General features: G+C 44.4%; 2 protein-coding genes across 2 annotated transcripts; one reads left to right on the top strand and one right to left on the bottom strand.

The window, feature by feature from the left end:
• Nucleotides 1-5,586: 5,586 nt before the first annotated feature.
• T265_09464 (hypothetical protein) lies at nt 5,587-8,307 on the bottom strand (the record flags this gene model as incomplete). The annotated part of the gene is made up of 2 exons (XM_009175539.1): nt 5,587-5,779; nt 8,285-8,307. 2 exons carry the CDS (start codon nt 8,305-8,307, stop codon nt 5,587-5,589), a joined length of 216 nt encoding a protein of 71 aa, XP_009173803.1.
• A 2,660-nt stretch (nt 8,308-10,967) lies between these two features.
• Nucleotides 10,968-18,399, top strand: T265_09463 (hypothetical protein; the record flags this gene model as incomplete). The annotated part of the gene is made up of 2 exons (XM_009175538.1): nt 10,968-11,029; nt 18,240-18,399. 2 exons carry the CDS (start codon nt 10,968-10,970, stop codon nt 18,397-18,399), a joined length of 222 nt encoding a protein of 73 aa, XP_009173802.1.
• Nucleotides 18,400-20,071: the final 1,672 nt, after the last annotated feature.

The raw sequence follows: 20,071 nt of genomic DNA, 5'->3' as shown, positions 1-20,071 counted from the left end.
TTAATCTGCCTATGTTACTGGGGGTGCATCGATTCTCGCTTGGCTGGAGTCACATCGGTCCCCTGCAGCTGGTGCATTCTTATTGACCGTCAGGATATTTGATACGATGAATCCCGTTAGCAACTCACTTGCAGAAGTGATCAAGCGCTTTTCGACGGCACCAGATCATGAGGAACTAACACAGCTAGTCGCTGAGCACTCATATTCTCCGTGACATCAAAGTGCTACAGGAGGTGATGGGAACTAGAGACATTCTGGGCAGCTCAGTCGTCCATCCGATGACGAAAGGACTTACGACACTCCTGTATTTTAGGAAGACTTGCAGCTAGTAGGTCGTTTTCGTCACGTGACTCATTCACAGTTCAAAACATCTGATTGGTTATCCGCCGAGTTTGGTCATTAGCTTGCAAACAGCATGTGTTTGGATGGGTGACTCCTTCAGTTCGGCTTGCGTCCATGTGGGTGCAACAAAGCTTTTTTAAGGATTCACTGGCGGTTAATTTGATACTCATTTCGGGATTTGTGTTGCGTTTTGGTCTGGTTCGGTTAATCGACCCACTGAACACTAATCCCGAAATGACTTATCAAATCGAGTGCCTAACAAACCAATCACGTTGAGGATATGAACTACGCTTTAGATACGATGTGAAGCAATCCGACCGCGCACTGACCATATCTCCTCGCATGGTGACAAAGTACTTGCAGACCAACTACGAAGCTTCGTGAATCGATCAACTGCCACTTATCCACGGTTAATCGACCAGCCCGGGCCACAGTTATTCAGACATATCTTAGTTGTTTCGGTTGCATTCTCAGGAAGGTGTTCAATGACAGACACGAAAATATATGCCCTAATAAGTGTGGTGTGTCTGATGCCTTGTTGTTTTCGTTTGATTTATGGTAACTTTTTGGAGGATAGGCGCCTAAATCATGATCGTTTGCACTTGGAAACTCTCAATGTGGTCTATCGAGTTGGGCACCGTTTCTAACTACACGCGTACAGCCGAACATGGCTGCATTGTCACTGGAGTTTGCCTGCTACAGAAAATGATACAACGCAGTTCCTGTAAAAATGAAAACAAACTTGTGAAGAAATTCACGTCTGGAAAGAGCAGAATGATCGGGCACTTTCAGGTTTCTAACATGACCTTGTGATAATTCCCCCATTCAGATGCCTACTCCGCCTATGTACTTTTGATCTCTAATTGTTTTGTCTCTCACCTTCCCACAAAGGCCATTCCGTTGGACAATTCCGTAGCTGATGTGCGCAGCGCGTTCAAGTCCTGTTTGCTAAGCCTGCCCTGACTTGTACTCTCAGGAGTTTCGCGTGATCGCACCGCCAATGAGAACCACGAGACAGTCATCGGGTTGGAAGACCACAATCCAACGACTGCGGACAGTCAGTGACAGACTTGTCGTTGCTACACGCGTGAAAAGTTTTTGCTGTACAAATTCGCTTTCTCTTGTACAACTAGTACCGCAGAATTTCGAACCGAATTCTTCCTTTTGTTATTCGCAATTATCGAAACTCCGCGTCACTCAAAGTTCCATATCGGGAACCTCAACGATGGTGGATGCATCTTTTCCAAGAACTACCTAAGGTCTGGCAAAAATGTACAGAAAAAAGCAGTTAAATGCAGACCACTACTCACAAGATTGTTGAAGCCTGTCCACTGCCGGAATCGATAGCTTACGTGCACATCAGCCCCGAGTATGCTCCATTCAAGCGTCATATTTCACGTATCCCCACACCAATTGGGAGACCCCAAGGAAACCACACATCTGACTGAAGATAGGATCTCACCAACTCTGTAAAATTTGGCGTTCAGTTCGAACTTGAGGTTGATTAAAACTCCACGAGTACAGCCAAGTGATGAACGACAACGGGGGCGGGACCGTTCTTGCGCTGTCGAATAGTTTTCAACAAACTTGCGAACAGTTTCACACAAGAAAATATACATCGGTACCTCGAATAGTGCACCAGCTGTTAAATGATGCTTTCTTTGTGTAATACATTCAGCTGAACAATTGATGAACAAAAAACTTCAGCTAGTAATCAGCCGAGGCTCCCGTGAAAACAAACTGCTAAGCGAATGAGTATAGATCGTGAAATAAATGAAATTGCAACTCAGTGTTTACCTTTGCAAACTAATTTAGTTTTTCGAGAGACTCACCTGGAATCTAGCTTAATCTCTCGGTTCCGGTGTTTCCAGGTAATTGGATGTGCTGCATTAGGCCGCCTCATGTTTCAGTCGCTACGATATTTGAGATATCGCGATACATATGTAATGCACTACTCGTAAGGTTGCTGAAAACTCCTGAACAGCTCACGACCAGTTTCGCCCTTCTTGGGGCTCATCAGGTAGGCGCAGTTTGCAAATGAGTGCATATTCGCTAATTTCGTGCAATTTGGTTTCAAGTAAAACATAAGGTTGACGTAAACCCGGGGACTGCGCCTACCTGATGAGCTCCTAGATAGGCGAAACCGGTCGTGGGCTGTCGCATAGTTTTCCGCAACCTTGTGAGTAGCGTATCACAAAAATAAATATCTATCGCGATTGAAACATGAGGCGGCCTGGTGCATCACATTTAGTTGCCTGGAAACATAAAAACCGAGAGATTCAGCTGGGTTCCATGTGAATTTCTCGAAAAACCAAATTAGTTTGCAAATGAGTGTATATCCGTTAAATCAGTTTTACCTCTTTTTCGAACAAGGCGAGAAGCCTCACGTGTGCGGAAGAACAATGCCTCTGGTTACCAATGTAGGAAAACCTGAAAGGTGACATCAAACCACAAGGAAAACGGCTGACCTCAAGGGAAAAATAGTCAATAAACCAATAAATATTGGTCCAAGATTTTAGCAGCAAATGTCGTAAGGAGATCGGAAAAACGAGTGCAGAAATCGATGAATAGAGGGCACACCAATCTTCAGAAAGTGATTTGGCGTGGATTTGATCGACCTCCTTTAGCACAAGGGTAGCAACGTTTTCAAAACAGCTAGTCCAAGCGCCAAATCAACTCCATGATGTTCGGAAGGGATTGGCTTCTCGACAAGACTGTTCTCGTGTGTAGTGATACGTTGTGGATCTGTTCCACGAATTTCATAAATCAGCAACCTCTTGCTGACCTCGGGAGCGCAGAGGTAGATGAGAACGACTTTCTAGGTTGCCGATCATTGAAGTGATTTGTGAAAAAACGGCTTCCTGGAGTGAACTTTGCTAAGCAGAGTGTATTTTGCTCATGAGTATGGAACCCCGCAACAGTTAGCCATGATGAAGAATCATTCTGAACAGCATCTAGGTCCGTCAGTGATGTTTCACGAACCCATGAGTTCTACTGGCCTTTGGATTCGTCCGTAAATATTGATCAAGAAGCTGTGGAGACACAAACCTCATGCCTCAGGTGTCCATTGTGGAGATCTGGGTGTGATTGGCAGAGTCATGAGTACCACGCTTTGGACCGGTCTCAAAGTCTTGCTTTCACGCAGTTTTCTGACTTCAGCATAGACCTCCCAGTTGCCCGAGGAGAAACAAACGTTTACGGTGAGTAAATGAGAGCATCGACATTGCTGCGAGCCTAGTACTAGACAGCACAACTGTCTCAGCTGAGTGGATCAATCCCGATTCCATCAGTTCTTTACCTCAGAACCTCCCAAGAAGAACCCCGGAAGCCTTGTACCCAAACAGATGCAAGTACTGGGAATGTCCACAGAGCCATCTAGCATCGGTGTCCGGCATCATAAAAGACAGATGGGGCGTCAGCGGTTTCTGTGGCAAAAGCGTACCATTGGTAAGAGACACTTATTAAAGCCTGTTTTGTTCATATCACACCACGCTCGTTTGAACGGTTGCCATCCTGATCTGGTTAAATTGTTCTGGTGAGTCCACACTAGGGCGAGGCACCGGACCCGAGTTTCGCTCTTATTAGAACTCATCAGCAGTGCATATCCGATGACCGTGCCGGGATTCGAACCCTGGACATCTGTCATGCGAGGTGAGCGTGTGACCTCTACTCCACCAACGCACGATGGACGCATGTGATTTTCACACCTGAACAGGCGAGCGTGTTCACACTTGAGTGATGTGATCGGCGTGCCCGAAGTCCGTTTTCTCCCAACGAGAAAAATTTTGGGTGGGTCACCAAACCATTCTGCAACTGGATACCAGCTCCGTTGTGAAAAATTCCAGTCCGTTTCAGACACTCTGTTTGATCAGAAAGGAAGTGAACCAATCAAAGAAGGGACGCTTTCAAGGTTCTATCATAACTTTGAAACAGGATTCCAGCGAAAGTGGATAGACTGACAAAAATCGACAATTCAGTGCCGGAACAGACGAGGCGACTGTTTGCTGTTCAATGTGGACTGGCGTCGACCTGCGAAGCCGCGCAAATCTGCACCCGTTAGGTAATGTCGTATCGGGAACAAATTAGTTGTATGTGTAAACAGATGAGCTGTCGATGTTCTGTTATATAAGTAGCTAACAGGCACTGTTACGTTCGGCGAGGTTGGCGGTTGGATTGCAGACGTTTGAACAACTGCCTAGATCGACAAACAGACAACAGTCAGTCAGAGGAATTCTGTTGAACCAATTTGAATTCAGCGGATAAGGTTCTGATATGAGCAGCCGGAGCGGGCTCTTAAAACTGCCGAGATACTCCACTGCCAGATTGGTGAAGCTACTCAAACAGTTGAGGTAGACTGCACGCCGATTGGTTCGGGTTAGCCGTACAAGTAATATGAGTCGGGCACACCAATCACCAATCGCTCAAGTGTGAACTCGTTCGCCTGTTCAGACGTGATAATTCAGATGCGTCCAACGAGCGTTGTTGGAGTAGTGGTTACACGCTCGCCTCTAAGGTCGGATGTCCGGGGTTCAAATCCCGGCACGGCCACTGGCACTGCTGGTAAGGGCGAAACTCGAGTCCAGTGCCACACTTTGGTGTGGACTCACCGGGATAATTACGCCAGAACACGAGGACGACCGTTCAAACGAGAATAGTGTGACTATATGTAGGCTAAAACCTTCGGAATATCCACCGGGTTCACATACGCTGACGTGCTGTCCACAGAGGTGAGAAGTCTCGTTGTCCACGATACAGTTTGCTTGGTTCTGCACGATGCTGCTCAAGAATGGACGCTACTAGAACGAACGCCTTCTCGGATTACTAAGGTCTTCAAAGTGGCAAGTCACGTTCCTCACCTGCACACTCTGATACAGGTGGCGTGGCCCGTCCACACACAAAAATGTTCAACAGACAACCACCGATATGCAACTCTTATTTGCCGTGTGATGAGCAAAACTTGAGTTCATTACCGTGCGGCTTAGTTTGCGTCAACCACGTTAGAACAGACCGAGGACACCGCAGAATATTTTCATAAAGAAGACTACTCCCAAAGTTGCTGAAAACTCTTCGACAACCCACGACCGGCTTCGCCCTTCTTGGGGCTCATCAGGTAGGCGCAGTCCTCGAGTTTCCATCAACCTTATGTTCTATTTGAACCCAATGTTCTACTTGAACCCAATTGGACTGTTTTCGACAAATACAAATCAATTTGGTTTTCACGACAGACTCCACTGAATCTCCCGTTTATGATATTCTGCTGCGATATATCGAATATCTTGCCAACGGAATCATGAGGCGGCGTGTGTGCGGCACTTTCAGTTGTAGAATATCATAAACAAGAGATCCGGTTGAGTCTCTCTTGAAAACCAAATTGATTTGCAAATGAGTGTATTTCTCGAATACCGATGGTAGTTTTTGGGCTGCCACCTTTGTTGACCTAACGTGTTAAGAGTGCTTGAAGACAATCTATCCGCAACAACTTAGCCGATCGTAATGTGTTCTCTTTGTATTGAACGGTTCGACAACATTTAGAGACTCTCCAAAGAAAGAGTTTTCTTTTCCGACGGTGGTGTTCTCTACATGAGTCTCGTTTGTGTGGAAAACGAAACCCTATTCCGGCTTCTTTTGGAATAAAAATCACTTACCAACCTTGAAATACAGGGTGTCCAAAAAACCGCTCCAAGGACTGCTGAAAGTGTAAACCGGCTGTGTAAGAATCGGCCAAACTTGCCACGTCTGCTGGAGTACATTAACTAGAGGAAACAGCGTTGCCCGCATTCGCCCCGATGATTTGTCGTTTCCTCGCAAACACTCCTATTTCTACCTTTCACCAATCAGGTACTCAGCATAATTGCCCTGGGGGCAAACTGTGTCACGCAAAATGCTAACCTCCGAGCACACCTTACATCGGACTTGTGGAAATATTATCTGACACCTGGACGCAACCGAGCTGAAAGCAAGGATTAATTCTCTCCCTGGGTAATCGGAAACGCCAAGCTCACCGTCCTGTCATACCTGTGGGGAAACTAATCCACATTTAGGCTGTAAAGCTCCAGTTTGGAAATTTGATCCAAGCATGGGGGGATATTGGTGAGGCTGGAACAGATATTAGTCTTCGTCCGGTGTGGATAGTAAGTCGTGAAAACTATTTGTTGCAAAATGCTGACGTCGAGTTTACAGCTGCTTCGAACACAGCCATAAGGGACCATGGACGGTGCTCAGTGCAAATCGTGTGTATGCCAGAAGACCTCACTTGGTAAGCCAAGTAACTATACAAAGTATTTTGTACGTCACAGAAATAAAGACCATGCAACAGACAAGAAGACTAAATTGCTGTTCAATTTTCTCCTGTTTTCAAGAACTTTCATGTGATGTGACAGCTCGGTTTTTGCCTACTTGAGTACACACGTTTAGCGTAAGACGCCTTTAGAGACAGTTGAAAAAAATTGAAATACATTTTCCCTTCAAATGTGTAGGAGTTACTAGTGTTAGTGACTGGCGAGGCGGTTTTTGATGGCTAGCCTGAAGATGCCCACATGGGGTTCAAACCTGGTCCAACCATCAGCCTCACCTGACAGACTGAACACAATTCTGATCTCTGTTTTTCAGTTTAAGTCTGTCGAAAATTTAAGTGTCCACCTAAATTTGTACCCAATAAATTCTCTATACTGCTTTTATGTTCCTTAAAATACCTCATTCTGACGTATTGCTTTCTCGGGAGGTTGTATTGATTTTTGCTTACGTTTGAATCATACACAGAAGGAAGATAAGGAAAAACCGACCAAGACATGCATGACCTTGAACCCGTCGTTTAAAACAAATATGCCATTGAACATTGTTTACCAGGAGATAATGCAGCTACACAGTGGTCTTAGTCTTAGCATACTTGCTACATATATACTTATCCTTGGGTGATATTCTCACGGGTTTCCATAGTTGAATCTAAGAGGTTCGAATGTATTAAATAATTTCAAACCTAGGAGAGTCAGGTGAAAGCTTTCCAAAGCTTCAAGCTTTTCAGGCAAATCTTGCGAGTTGGCATACAAATCCTTTACTTTTCCATCCCTTCCTGAATGAAAGTGTGAATGAGTTTTTTTCACAACTTTCAATAGGAACCTTCACTGAATGCCCCAGACTTGACTTCAAACTCCACTCCTGATAATTTCTAGCGGTTTAACCAAACAGAATGTCACTGTTTCCTTTCGTCTAGTACGGCTTGCATTGCACGAGCACTTTGCTATCCGGTGTTTGATTTCAGTTGCAAAACTTGGAAAATTCAACACAATCCGCTAAACTACCGTTCGGTTAGACCTCTCTAGATTCTGGTCACCACAATCCATTGCAATAAATGTAGCCACGAGGATCCGATTGAGGATTTTTACCCCAAAACATCACTGCAAAGCTTGTTGCGTTTGAGGTGAAAATAGAACATGCTGAGTAAAGGTGGCCTTCAGCAGTAGACGATCAAAAGTACACAACTCGTCTATAGAGACACCTACTAAGAAACAAATGCCGTATATTTCCCCCGGAATGTGGCCGTATATTTTCCCCGAAAGGTCTCGAACGTACATGGCTTCCTCAAATGTGGCCTTCTTTTCGGAGACTTTTGTCAGGTTTAAACAACTACCTAGCAGCACAGTTCAATTCAACTAGAAATGGCGCACCAAATTACAGTGGTTCAAGCTGGAATAGCGTCGTTCACGGAGTATTAAGATGCTATCGGTATCAGGGTCACGCGTTGGTCACGCGATTGCCCAGTCAGTTGATTGATCGATTCTGCTGGTCCGGTGTTGTAGAAATTAAGGGCTTCGCAATGAAGGCGATGGGTTTGATGTTGCGTGATATATTCATACCTCCGAAAGTCACTGGCCACTCTCTTCCCGAGGTTCCCAAACGGGGAGTTGCACACTCGACTGAGCAGACTGGTTTCCAAGTCACACACTGACCGTCTCTGATTGTCTGCATCTGGCAAAAGAACCAGGAAAGATGGCTCTGCAAAACAATGGGTAGTGGACCCAGAAAACGTACAGAAGATTACAGCCTGATTACTTAATTCTAGAGTCCAAAGTTCCTTGGGTTTCAGGGGGAAATTAAACCCTTGAAGTCACAATTTGATGTTTTGTCTATCCGGAGAGTGAACCGTGCTATTTCCATTTATTTTCGGATAAACAGGAGGGGTTTTGAATCAGCTGTGGTGATAACAGGTGAGTATACAAGATATACGAATGACCGTTTCCGTAGAAAAGCACGTGACTATGGAGCAGCTTTGGACTGGGACAGTAACACTGGTCACGAAAATAGCAGAGTTTTTGTGAGGGGCTTGTAACGCAGATAAAATAAGTTGCCCCTCCAAAAAAGAAACTTTCCGAACTTGAGAGTTTTGGCCTCCGCTTGGACATTTGGAATAGCTACTAAAACGCGAGACCCACCGTCCCTCACGGTGAGAAGTTTTTTAAACACATCTGGACAAAAGGCAGTTCATGCCTTCTGTAATTCGAACAGTACAGGTACGAAGTGGAGGCGGTTTCAATTGAAATAACCCAGGAATGACCTTTGATTTGACAGATATTAGACGGAACATATCAAGATTTGAAGCAAAGTAATAAATTCGAGAAATACGTTCACTTGCAAATCAATTTGGTTTTCACGAGAGACTCCCGTCAGAACCAAACTGGTTTGCAAATGAGTGTATTGGTCGAAAACAGTGCAATATGGGTTCAAGTGGAACATACGTTTGATGGAATCTCCGGAACTGCGCCTACCTGTTGAGCCGTACCCCAGGAGGGCGAAACCGGTCATGGGCTGTCGAAGAGTTTTCAGCAACCTTGTGAGTAGTTTTCTTCACAAAGCAATAAATGTTTGTTCAACAATTTTGTGACTCCCTATAGGCTTTAAACTATTGTTTTCGATTGCGCGCAATGAAATCTGGTCCTTTACTGATGATCGTCCCCACGAAAATGGGACTATATGGGGAGGTGAGACGGTAGAATCGGGTGCTAACTCAAGCGTGTGACGGGTGAACAACAGATGTCGGTCGAGTGATGATCTTTGGTTGGGTTTGGAATCCTAGGTTTTGTGTGCATCATTTTTGCGGCATTCTTGTACCTAAAATGGAATATATATTCTTCGACCTGGAGCTGAGACACCTGTGAGGTTTGTTCAAATACCTTTCCCCATGAGTTTCAAGTGATTTGACTTGTACAGTGTGAAACTGAGTCCCCCCTTTCATCTGTCCAGTTGTGTGAATTCTTGGGTTTAGTTGATCGCCCGTGATCCTTCCGCGTTAAACTTTCTTCCTGAAACCTGGGCTATTGAGTTCCCTCCTGTGAAACGAAATTCCAAATAGATAGGCTAACTGACCAATGTCACCCTTTTCGTTTTTCACTGTATCTTTTGGCCAACCGCGCTTGATATCTATTCGTTGATAGTGTTAATCGGTATTTCCAAATCGATGTATAGAGATTGGTCACTGAATGAACACTGTTCACACAATATTTCGCACGGCTTTCAATGGATCCATTTCCCTTGGGGCCCCTGTAGATGTTTCTGTTATTCAGCCCAAAAGATCAAAGTTGCCATCTGCTTCTTGAGGTGCCGAGGGAAATTGAATGAAAACGATGCTGAACCAACCCCGGTATAAATCCCTTGTCAGTGGTCACATCACGAGGATCTTAGTCAAGAAACAATGATCACTGTAGCGTGGAATGAAATTCACCTCATGCCGCGGGGAGTGACAGACAGTTCCCAGCAGATTATGTCGGGCTGACTGACTAGGGGGCATAGTCAGGCGGATTACGGTATTACGCATTCAAACGTAGCTGAAAGCCTACGATCCATCCCGGAGCTTGTCGAGGTTGAAGCCTTTCTAAATGTGCATGGTTGATGAGTCCTAACGAGGGGCAAACTCTTTAGCGGAACTTTTCACTTTATCAGAATATATGCTTGGGTATTTCCCGGGAATTTACTCCGCTCAAAACTCCGATAAGATCCTCAACAAAAGTATAGCCGGCATTCTGCAGTGGCTGTCAGTGCTGCTGATATTCCTTGGGAACACCTGTCAAAATCTTACGGCAGCTGTTTGAGGTAGATGCCCTGGGGCACCCCTCTGCCCCCAATGGTTTCTCTGAACAAATTACCGAGTGGACACCATGTGGNATGGAGATGATAATAGATCCCTACCAAGAACAACCATAAAATGGATAACTCGGAAGTGTTTGAACATCTGGAAAATCGCTCAATCATTTATTTAAAAAATGAAAATTCCTACTTTTCATAACGGAAACTACTCACAAGGTTGCTGGAAACTCTTCGACAGCCCACACCCGGTTTCGCCCTTCTTGGGGCTCGTCAGATAGGCGCAGTTCCCGAGTTTGCGTCAACCTTATGTTCCACTTGAACTCAAATTGCACTATTTTCGAGAACTACACTCATTTTCATATCCATTTGGTTTTCACGAGAGACTCAACTGAATCTCTTGTTTATGATATTCTACAACTGAATGTGCTGCACACAGGCCGCCTAATGTTTCAATTGGCACGATATTCGAGATATCGCAATTCGAGATATCCAATTTGAGTTTAAGTAGAACTCGAGTTTGACGGAAACTCGGATACTGCGCCTACCTGATGAGCCGGACCCCAGAAGGGCGAAACCGGTCGTGGGCTGTGGAAGAATTTTCAGCAACCTTGTGAGTAGCTTCCTGTATGAAAACTGTTTCACTTACTCTTCCAACATATGGAGACCTTATCCCTACCTAGAAACCATCCGGTTTAATCGTCATGAGACTCAACAAAACGAAACTGTATGAATTGATCGCAATTCAGCTTTCTGTTGACCGAAGAGACGGCTTTTTAAAGCGTGCATGGTGAGGTTAATCACATTTTGGTGTAAAAAAAACCTTGTTTGAAAACTGATTAAAGCCGGTTCATGCCTGATGGGACCGAAACGAATTCAGATTCCGCTGTGTAGATTCAGAATTTAGTTCTGGGGTACGGTATTTGAAGTGAAGTCAGTTTCTGTTGAGAGGCTGAGAAGTACAGTACAGCTGTCTTGTCCTTATTGGGAATTTCATCACGTGTTCAATATCTCCTCAAGTACCGAATCGTCCGATGAATGTCGGATGAATTTTGTTTATCCTCTGGACTACTTATATATTGCTAGTAATTTGGAAAGGTTTGGATTATTTTGCTGGAGAGTTCCTACTGTAAACCTATGTTGATTGGTCAAAGAATACCTTTCAGCCGATTAATCTCTAACGGAAATCATCAGCAGTGCGGATCTTATGGAACTCCACTAGAAAGTCTCGTTCTGGCTGCAAGTAGACTTGATACCAAACTGTTGGGCTTCAAGCATCTGCTCAGCAGTGTAATTAACCAGTCCTCAGACACTTAGCAAACGCGAAATTAGGGCGAGGACTGACTGATACTCAACGTTTTCCCCACGGCTATCCAAAAAAATTCGAAGCAATCGCCATCGGAGAATGATTCACCCAGAGGGCAAGTTTACCTTTTCCGAGATTGACAAAATTTGTCAGAACACCTATGCAATATTGATGTGGGACGATACAACGAAAACAAAGGTGTGCAACCAACGTTTAATCCATCGGTTCAGTGAACAAGCTGAGGAGATCGAATTTCACTGCAAGGTAGACTGAAGAAGCGAGGGGCCGGCCTTCAAACACCCACCTAACTGCAGGCCAGGATTTCAAATATCACACAATAGCTCCACTATCACATAAGGATGGTTAGAAATGCTTTGGAGCGGTGGACACTCTGAGTTCGTGTACGAAGTCGGAGCCGACATATATAGCACAGGTGGAACTCCAGAACGAGCTTGCCAGAATTTGAGACTACCGGTAGGTTACCATAAACATCAATACCTTGAATTTACAACATACACCGATCGGATCCGGGCAAAATTCCACCAATAAACACTAAAAAGATGAATTCGCTTCCTCAGTGTGTTACACATTTCCTGACTGAATAGCTGGTAAACCCACCGAAAAAGTGTCCCAGATTTAGGAAAGACAAGGTGATTCAGACATTGAAAATGAGTTGAATAAGAACTCATTAGTCCAGGACCCTCAAAGTCGAGGCTTGCAACTCTCCCAAATTCGTCGATGTAGGAACTCTGTCCTCTCCAAAGCTTGCCTGCAGGTGCGGACCTACTCGCACGGTCCTAATTTCACACTGGTTGCCAGTGAGATTACTGTGAATGGTATGCATTCACCTGCATCCATCGGGGGTATGCAACCAAGCACGTGCACATCCATTGTACTCCTCAATCATTCAGATACCTTGATGCCTGTGGTATAACCACTCAAGTGGTTTTGGGATTGATGACGGTGTGCATAGCCAGCAACTCTCCTTGGATCGATATGCCGATTGATGTGCACCAATCAGTCAGCTCACCCAATAAAGCTCCTTATAAGGAAACCAGAACAACAACGTCTATTCACACCCGAGTGCAACGTTCAAGAAAATGAAACTAATCAGTACTGAATAGCCGAGAATCACCTTATAGCTGTTTCATCCATGCGGGGAATCTTCGGAAGTGCGCATATCAATAAATCCCATGACGTTTCGAACTCTGGGACTCCCGCTGATACATCGTGTTCTCGTATGAAAATTAACGACCGGAAGGTACATCAGGCATCTTGACTGCTCCTCTATAGACTTCGGGCAGACCTCACAGGAACTCAGCCCTCATGCCTCCATGGCATCCAAGCACAGAACGAAAATAACTAATATTCATAATTTTTAGTTGGTAAAAATCAGTGGGATCGAACCCGCTCCCGTCTTTTATCACTTGCATTGCATAGCTTATGAGCGCTCAACGAACAAAAACTGAAGGGTTTCAGAAGAGATTGGTAAACAATCGGTAGTTTCTATTCGGGCAACGTTTCGCTTTTGACACAAAAGCTTCATCAGGCCAAGTGAACAGGTCACAAAATTGGCCAGGTTATAAGACAGACGGGGAACCACTCAGTAAGTCCTTTTCAAACTAGATCACTGTTGAGTGTCAATTAACGGCTCTTGTCGGCTACTGGGGGGGCCAAAATCTAGAATTGATGGGTTGGAGAAGTTTCCAATTAGTTCCGACTAATTATTTATTTAAATAATTAAATAATTTCCATTTCAAAGTTTAAGAATCCGCTCATAACCAAAAAATCATGGTCTTCTGATCAATGTGACAGTACTCTCAAGGCTGATAAAAATCTTTGAAAATCAGAGTTCACCTATAGTATTCTTTGAGAGAGATATCCAGTAGAGATTGAGCTGAGTTTTCAGATCACACTATACCAAATCGCGGTATATGCGGATGCACCGGAGTTCGAAGAAAATCAAATGCTTCGAAATAAAACAGACTACTTAGTAACCTTGAGAGTAGTTTCGTTCTAGCGATTGTCCACTATCATCACAAGTGAAACATGAAGCGATTTTTGTGCACCACAGTCAGTTGAAAAATACCGTTCCAGCTGAGTTGGTCGCTTCTTTTGTGCAGCGTACACCGTTATGAAGGCAGCCGTGGTTTGTTCGTGTTCTTCGTGAAAAGACCCTCTTTCCTGTGTGTATACAGGTTCGTTTTCGCCCCGCGTGTGGGCGAGAAACTTGCATCCCACGAATACGATGAAGACATTATGTCGGCAAACACATCTGCTCAGCAGTATGATTAACTAGTCCTCAGACACTCAGAAAACGCAAAATTAGGGCGAGGACTGATTGACACTCAACGAATACTGACACTCACACGAATACGATGAAGACATTATGTCGGCAAATCCGGTCACGTTCCAAGATGAAAAAACTCCATTCCGTGCATTTGCGGACGCTTGAAAGTCACTTAACCAAGTGTCTGTCCAGGTGCTGATTCAGAAACTCATCTAATGAGTTATCCCGACATCAGCTCGATTCTCCCACGTCATCCAAGTCTTGGACTACGATAGAAAAGTATGTTTAAAAGGACATTTCACTGCGCACTCTTATTGACTAGTACTGGGCCGGTTCAGAGCGCAAATAGAAGTCATACTTACTGGTGGATGAATCTGACGGATCACGTTGATAAAACCACGCGAGCTCGAGATAGCTCAGTGGTTAAGGTGCGACCGATGGGAATGTCCGTGATGCGAAGTTGAACTAAGCATCTCGATTACTCCTGTTTACGCTTGGAAAAACTGGAACTACTTCAGCTCTTGAGCCTCCTTCAGTTGGCATAGCGGCTAGGCACCGAAAGGGTGCAAAAGCTGAGCGATTTATTATTTTTATAGTTCATTTCTCTAGTCGTAGACAATTGCATCTTTCTAGCACCTTCTCCAGGGGAATCCCGCTTTTCACTGCAGTTTATCGATCGTTCTGTTAATTGAATATCTTGGATGGCCCAAAGAATCGTCTGACAAAAAAGGTATGGAGGAGCACTATTTATGAGGAAATGCCAATGAACCAAGAAGCGAGCGAATTTGTCCAGATATCTTCGTCAGATTAGTTCATCCAACAGCAGACGGTAAGTGAAATATATTTGTAAAATTTTGTCCTTCTTCAAGAGTCCACGGTGCAGAGGTTTTTTGAGCCAGCCGATGCATGTTGAACAGATAAATCTCTGATCTGCTGGATCAATCAAGGTTTGTCGGTTCACCTACCAGTGCTGCATACTGGCCCGTGAAATCTCTTCTCCTGACTTGTGGACATCGACCTGATCCTGAGTCATTCTCAGGATATCCTTTTAGTATGCTAATCCAATAAAATAGAAGCGATTTTTCTCAATCTACTTTTATCTTGTTCTTCGAGACACCTTTGGCAGCTTGTCCTGGTATGGAGATTGAGGTGGACAAATCTGAGTCAAAATCCTGTCCCGAAATAACTTTTTTTTCATAAGACGGTACGAGATAGAAAAGTTTTTAACCCAGGACCATTCGTTAAGTTGCTCATCGTCAAGAAGCATCCGGGCGCTTTTAAACTCGTTCGGGCGTGCACGCCGACGTTGACTTGAACCTGAAGCCTTCTTCGTGTCAAATAGTGAATGGACCTGGCAGTATTCTGCTCGATCAGCAAAACGTCAACACAAAGCTGACCTACTGCACACCAACTCGACTGCTGACTGGGCTGTCAAGCTCACCGAATAGAGATACAAATATTTCTCTCACTACTTACAGCTTTGTAAGTAGTAAGAGTGATAAAGCATCCTCATTATCGGCCGACCTATTGAGGCTCCATTTGCTATGAATTCTATACATCTAGTAACACGAGTTTCCGTACTGTCATTCACCAGGTAAAGGCAAATTTGTGGAAGGATGTTCAGGAAAGCGAAATACGTTCCAACGCTGCCCATACGGTTATTGAAAGCTAAATTTACGTTTTTGAGGAATATTGTACACTGGACGTTTTCTGAAATCTAGATGGAGCTGTCACACTGTATCTTGTCCTAGTGTACATATCTCGTTTGATATTTGGGTATGTGATCCAAATTAACCGACTGGGTCCATCCGTTGAACACTAAGAAGAGTGGTGCGGTTTGTCAATGTGCCAATATCTCCATCCTACTTAGTGTTGAAAGTTTTTTCCTACCTCTCAAATCCCTAAATTTTCGGGGTGAATAATATGTGTGCAGGTTTTCTGTCAAATGCCTCGACCGAAGAACAGAAGATTGATGATCTGAACGAATGGACTACTGAGAAGTTCTATCAGTAGTAGACATTGTAATCCGTGTCGTAAAACATGAGATGGCGTTGAATAATTTGAAACTGTCAAAGAAAGGGTTCTTCTTTGAGAGGATTTCAGAAAACGCAACGCTTCACTTAACTAAATGCTAAAAAACTGAGCCAAAATGAGGAGTCATAGAGTGCAACAAACTGCTGGCACACCTTTGTACCCGTTTCACCTCAGTGTGTTGTACTCAGAATATTCACGTATCCTACGCATTTAGAAGGTAACTTTTTACCGGCCTGACAATTGCAGTGGAGTGAGTGATTCCATACAAGGCAGAACCAATTCCCACTCTTTTGCTTGCGACGACGGTGTTGTACGCCTATGTGGGGGGTGATCTACGAAGCAACCTGAGGGCTTTCCGTATAATCTTACCGAGAAAGCCCAGAAAATACAGCACATGCAATATTTATGATATACCCTTTCAGGTTCCAGTCGTGACCGCGGTTCTGATGAGTGATTCTGTGATGAATTCCGCTGTTTCCACACGCCATGTATGCTGAGACAAACCGGGACGTATACAAAGGCAGTCCAGTTTGAACGTGGATGTGTAGCGAAAACTTATGCCCCCGTGTTCTTTCTATTACGTTCCGCGCCCTCACAAGATTCTCATTCTTTATTGCACCTAAAATGGTGGCATACTTCAAAATTACATACCTTAAAAGTTCATAAAGGAAGTTATTGAACGATTTCTTAAGATCTCTGGGCAACCAACTCCCTGTTCAACTCTGTTTTGGGCTCACCGGATGCCTAGAATACCAATGACTGGTTGAAGGTGTGTAGTTTGATATCATGTGCAAGAGTAAACTTCCAGAGCTTGGAATTCGATGAAGTTCCTATTAGTGATCTGGATGTTCACACAATTCTGCGTGATCGTCAGTAGACACGAAGGCTTCATACTTTCATTGCAAAGATAGTTCAAAAAGTGGATAGCATGAGTCGATCAGTCACAATCCGAGAAAGATTTTGAGATAACTTTATAGGTTACACGGAAAAGAGACAACGTGCTTCGACTAAAGAGGGGTTCAGTGCGTCACCCAGCTAGGGATACTTTGGAGTTCTGCACTTTTCTTCAACACCTGTCGTTTAAGCGCGCTTTTGCGCAGTGGCTCAAGAATTCAGAGGATATTGGATTTTAAATTAATACTTGGGGGATAGATTTGGAGTGCACTTTATGGGCTCAGAAGCTGGGTGCTACACCTTGTACGGTCGAATAAAATTGGTGCTCCAGAGGGTCAAATGTTCACCGTCCCAACACTAGATGATGTAATTCAAAGCTCGAAGTGGCTCAGTAGTTAAGTCACGAACATAGAAACTGGAAGGTCCGTGGTTCGAACCCAACCTTGAACACTCGTACAGGTTTGGTCAACCTGGCAGTATCTGAGCCCTTGTGCTACCTTCGTGTTGCACGACAGCTAGACACCGAAAGGCGGGTACAGACGAACCACTATGAATATTGTTCAGTTTAACTAATTGGGCGTGCTATCAAGTTGTGGTCCTGCTCTCTTCTTCGAATTCAAATTTCAGTCAGTCTAAGAACGTCCACATCGTTCTTACCTGAGGAAAGCGATGTCTGTTCAAACACTCAACTCAGTATATACCCCAGTTTGCATGCAATTCCCATCGTCTTTAGTGCGGTCCTTTGCGGTCACTGTTCCACTGAGCAAGATGGTTCGTAATAATGCTTTCTCAGGCTGTCGCCTTAAAAACTGTTGCGGACCACAGTCCCTTAATGCCTTCTTATCACTCACCTCCCCAGTCTGGATAGCCGATTAACAGCCTGCTGCGTTTGACCAAACCAGAAAAAGTCAACGAACGTGCGAGCCAGCTGCTCTATTGGTCACTGTCGCGCACAAGCGGGTCATAAAAAGTGATGCTAAGAACAGAACTCATCTGTCAAGGGCGAGTGAAGAACAACCAATGAAATCTGTCTCAACGAAAACGGTTATTCCATTGGCTGTTATGTAGTCCCGTTACGTTCGAAGCTGGTTCCCCAAATGAAGACCACTCAACAAAAATATTGCATTCGTCCCCTTGAGAAGATTGATTCAAATTTTATGTACCTACCGCACACTTTGGCATGCGCTTCACACTTGCAAAGTGTAAAGTGATGCTACAAAACTGGGTTGGATTAAACCCAACCCCCATGCTTGCGGGCGAGTCAATCGACGTGGTAGATAAATAATCTCACCTGGACAGTTATAAAAGTTACGGTGATTTGGTTGGAGATGAGATTACTTCCCAAATCTGGGAGGCCAGGTCAGCTTTTTCTAACCTCCGATATCTATGGCGCCGACGTGACATCAGTTTGTCTGTCGAGGGCAGAGTTTTTAAACGGCGGCAGTACGAACCATACTGATTGGTGAATCAGAGACGTAGCCTCTACCCGCAGAGGACATTAGAAATATATGTCAGTGTCTGACAATCGGTGTCTGCAATGCTTTGGTCAGGTCTGGTGGGAACATCGGACTCGCAACGCTGAGGTAAACCTGGTGGTTTTAGGAAGAAGGAACTCTCTCGTGATGAATGAATTACTCACGCTTCATAGGTTACCCTGGTTAGAACATGTACCCCACACTCCAGAAGTCCGCCCGCCTCCAAGAGCTCTTTTCGCGGACAGTGTATGACCGGGCAACGAAGTATGAGAACACTAACCAGTAAACCTAATCGGGACGACAACTGCCGCCTTCCTGAATGGGGACCCCGGGACACCAGTAGTTAATGACATTGACAAAAATGTTAAAATCGCGCCCTCAAAGGCGTTCATGCATCCAAGCCTTCAATTAATAGCACCCACTACAATCCTTCCACTTGACACTCCACTGAATAGTGTATAACTTATACACACGTATCGTGATATCTTGAATATCATACCAAATGAAACATGAAGCGGCCTGGTGTAGCACATATAGTGGCTTGGAAACATCATAAACGAGAGGTTCAGCTGGGTTCCAGGTGAGTCTCCCGTCAAAACAAAATTGGTATGCAGATGATGGTATAAGTTGAGCTCACCTGCAATGCTTGTGTCGCAGAACACACTTTGTAATACAGAAATGCCAGAAATCAACCTTGGCGTTGACACCTGGCCAGTTCGATTTACTCGCGGTGTACTAACAAGTGCCAGCACCTTCCACAAATATCTGACCACTTCGTTAGTCCCAAGAAATATCTTCGCACGACCCATCTAAAAGAATACCTGAATTTGTCCGAATAAGACCATGTTCCACAGTCTTGGAGAATACATGCCATGTATGTGTGAAGGTATCTTCTCGGTCATAGCATTCGCTTACGATCAGAATGAAATCGGTGTCATCAGTTTTAGTGAAGATTCTGAAAATGAGTGAGGGCCAACTAGTGGGAGAGAAGTCGTGGTTGAGTTGCAAGCTTTCAGAACCATACTTGTTGAAAGAGGAGCAGTCTTATTGCATTTCTGCTGATTCCACTCCAACCTACCGCTCTTACGATATTGACGGACCCAGGCCTGTCCTATAAAATCTGCTTCATGGGCGTTCTCGGATGTTCATCTCAGTAAAACCTAGAACAACGATGCCCGAAATTCAAAGAAGTGTCACTTTGAGAAACGCTCAACCATATTCAGTCTCCTGGATCTGGGTGAAAGTTGTAGAAGTTTTTGATCGTCTGTTGTATCACCTGACGTGCAGAAGTCAAGAAAAGTTTAAATGCTTGATCGTTTTTTAAAGATTCTGGTAAATATTTCACGTCAAACATAGTATTTGGAGAACCAGCTCCGAACGTAACGGAGCTACATAACTGCCAATGGAATAACCGTTTTTCGTTGAGACATATTTCATTGGTCGATCCTCACTCGTCCCTGACAGATGAGTTGTAGTCTTAGTATCAGTTTTGTTTTGATCCGCTTGTACGCGACAGTGAACAATATATCAGTCGGTTCGCACGTTTTTTTACTTCTTCTGGTTTGACCAAGTGCACCAGGCAGTCAGTCGGCTATCCATACCCGGGTTCACAATAAGAAGAAGATATTAAAGTACTGTGATCCACAACACATCGAA

This window comes from Opisthorchis viverrini, assembly GCF_000715545.1.
Source record: "Opisthorchis viverrini unplaced genomic scaffold opera_v5_275, whole genome shotgun sequence".
In the NCBI taxonomy this organism is placed as follows: Eukaryota; Metazoa; Platyhelminthes; class Trematoda; order Opisthorchiida; family Opisthorchiidae; genus Opisthorchis; species Opisthorchis viverrini.
This window is presented reverse-complemented; position numbering and strand designations above follow the sequence as displayed.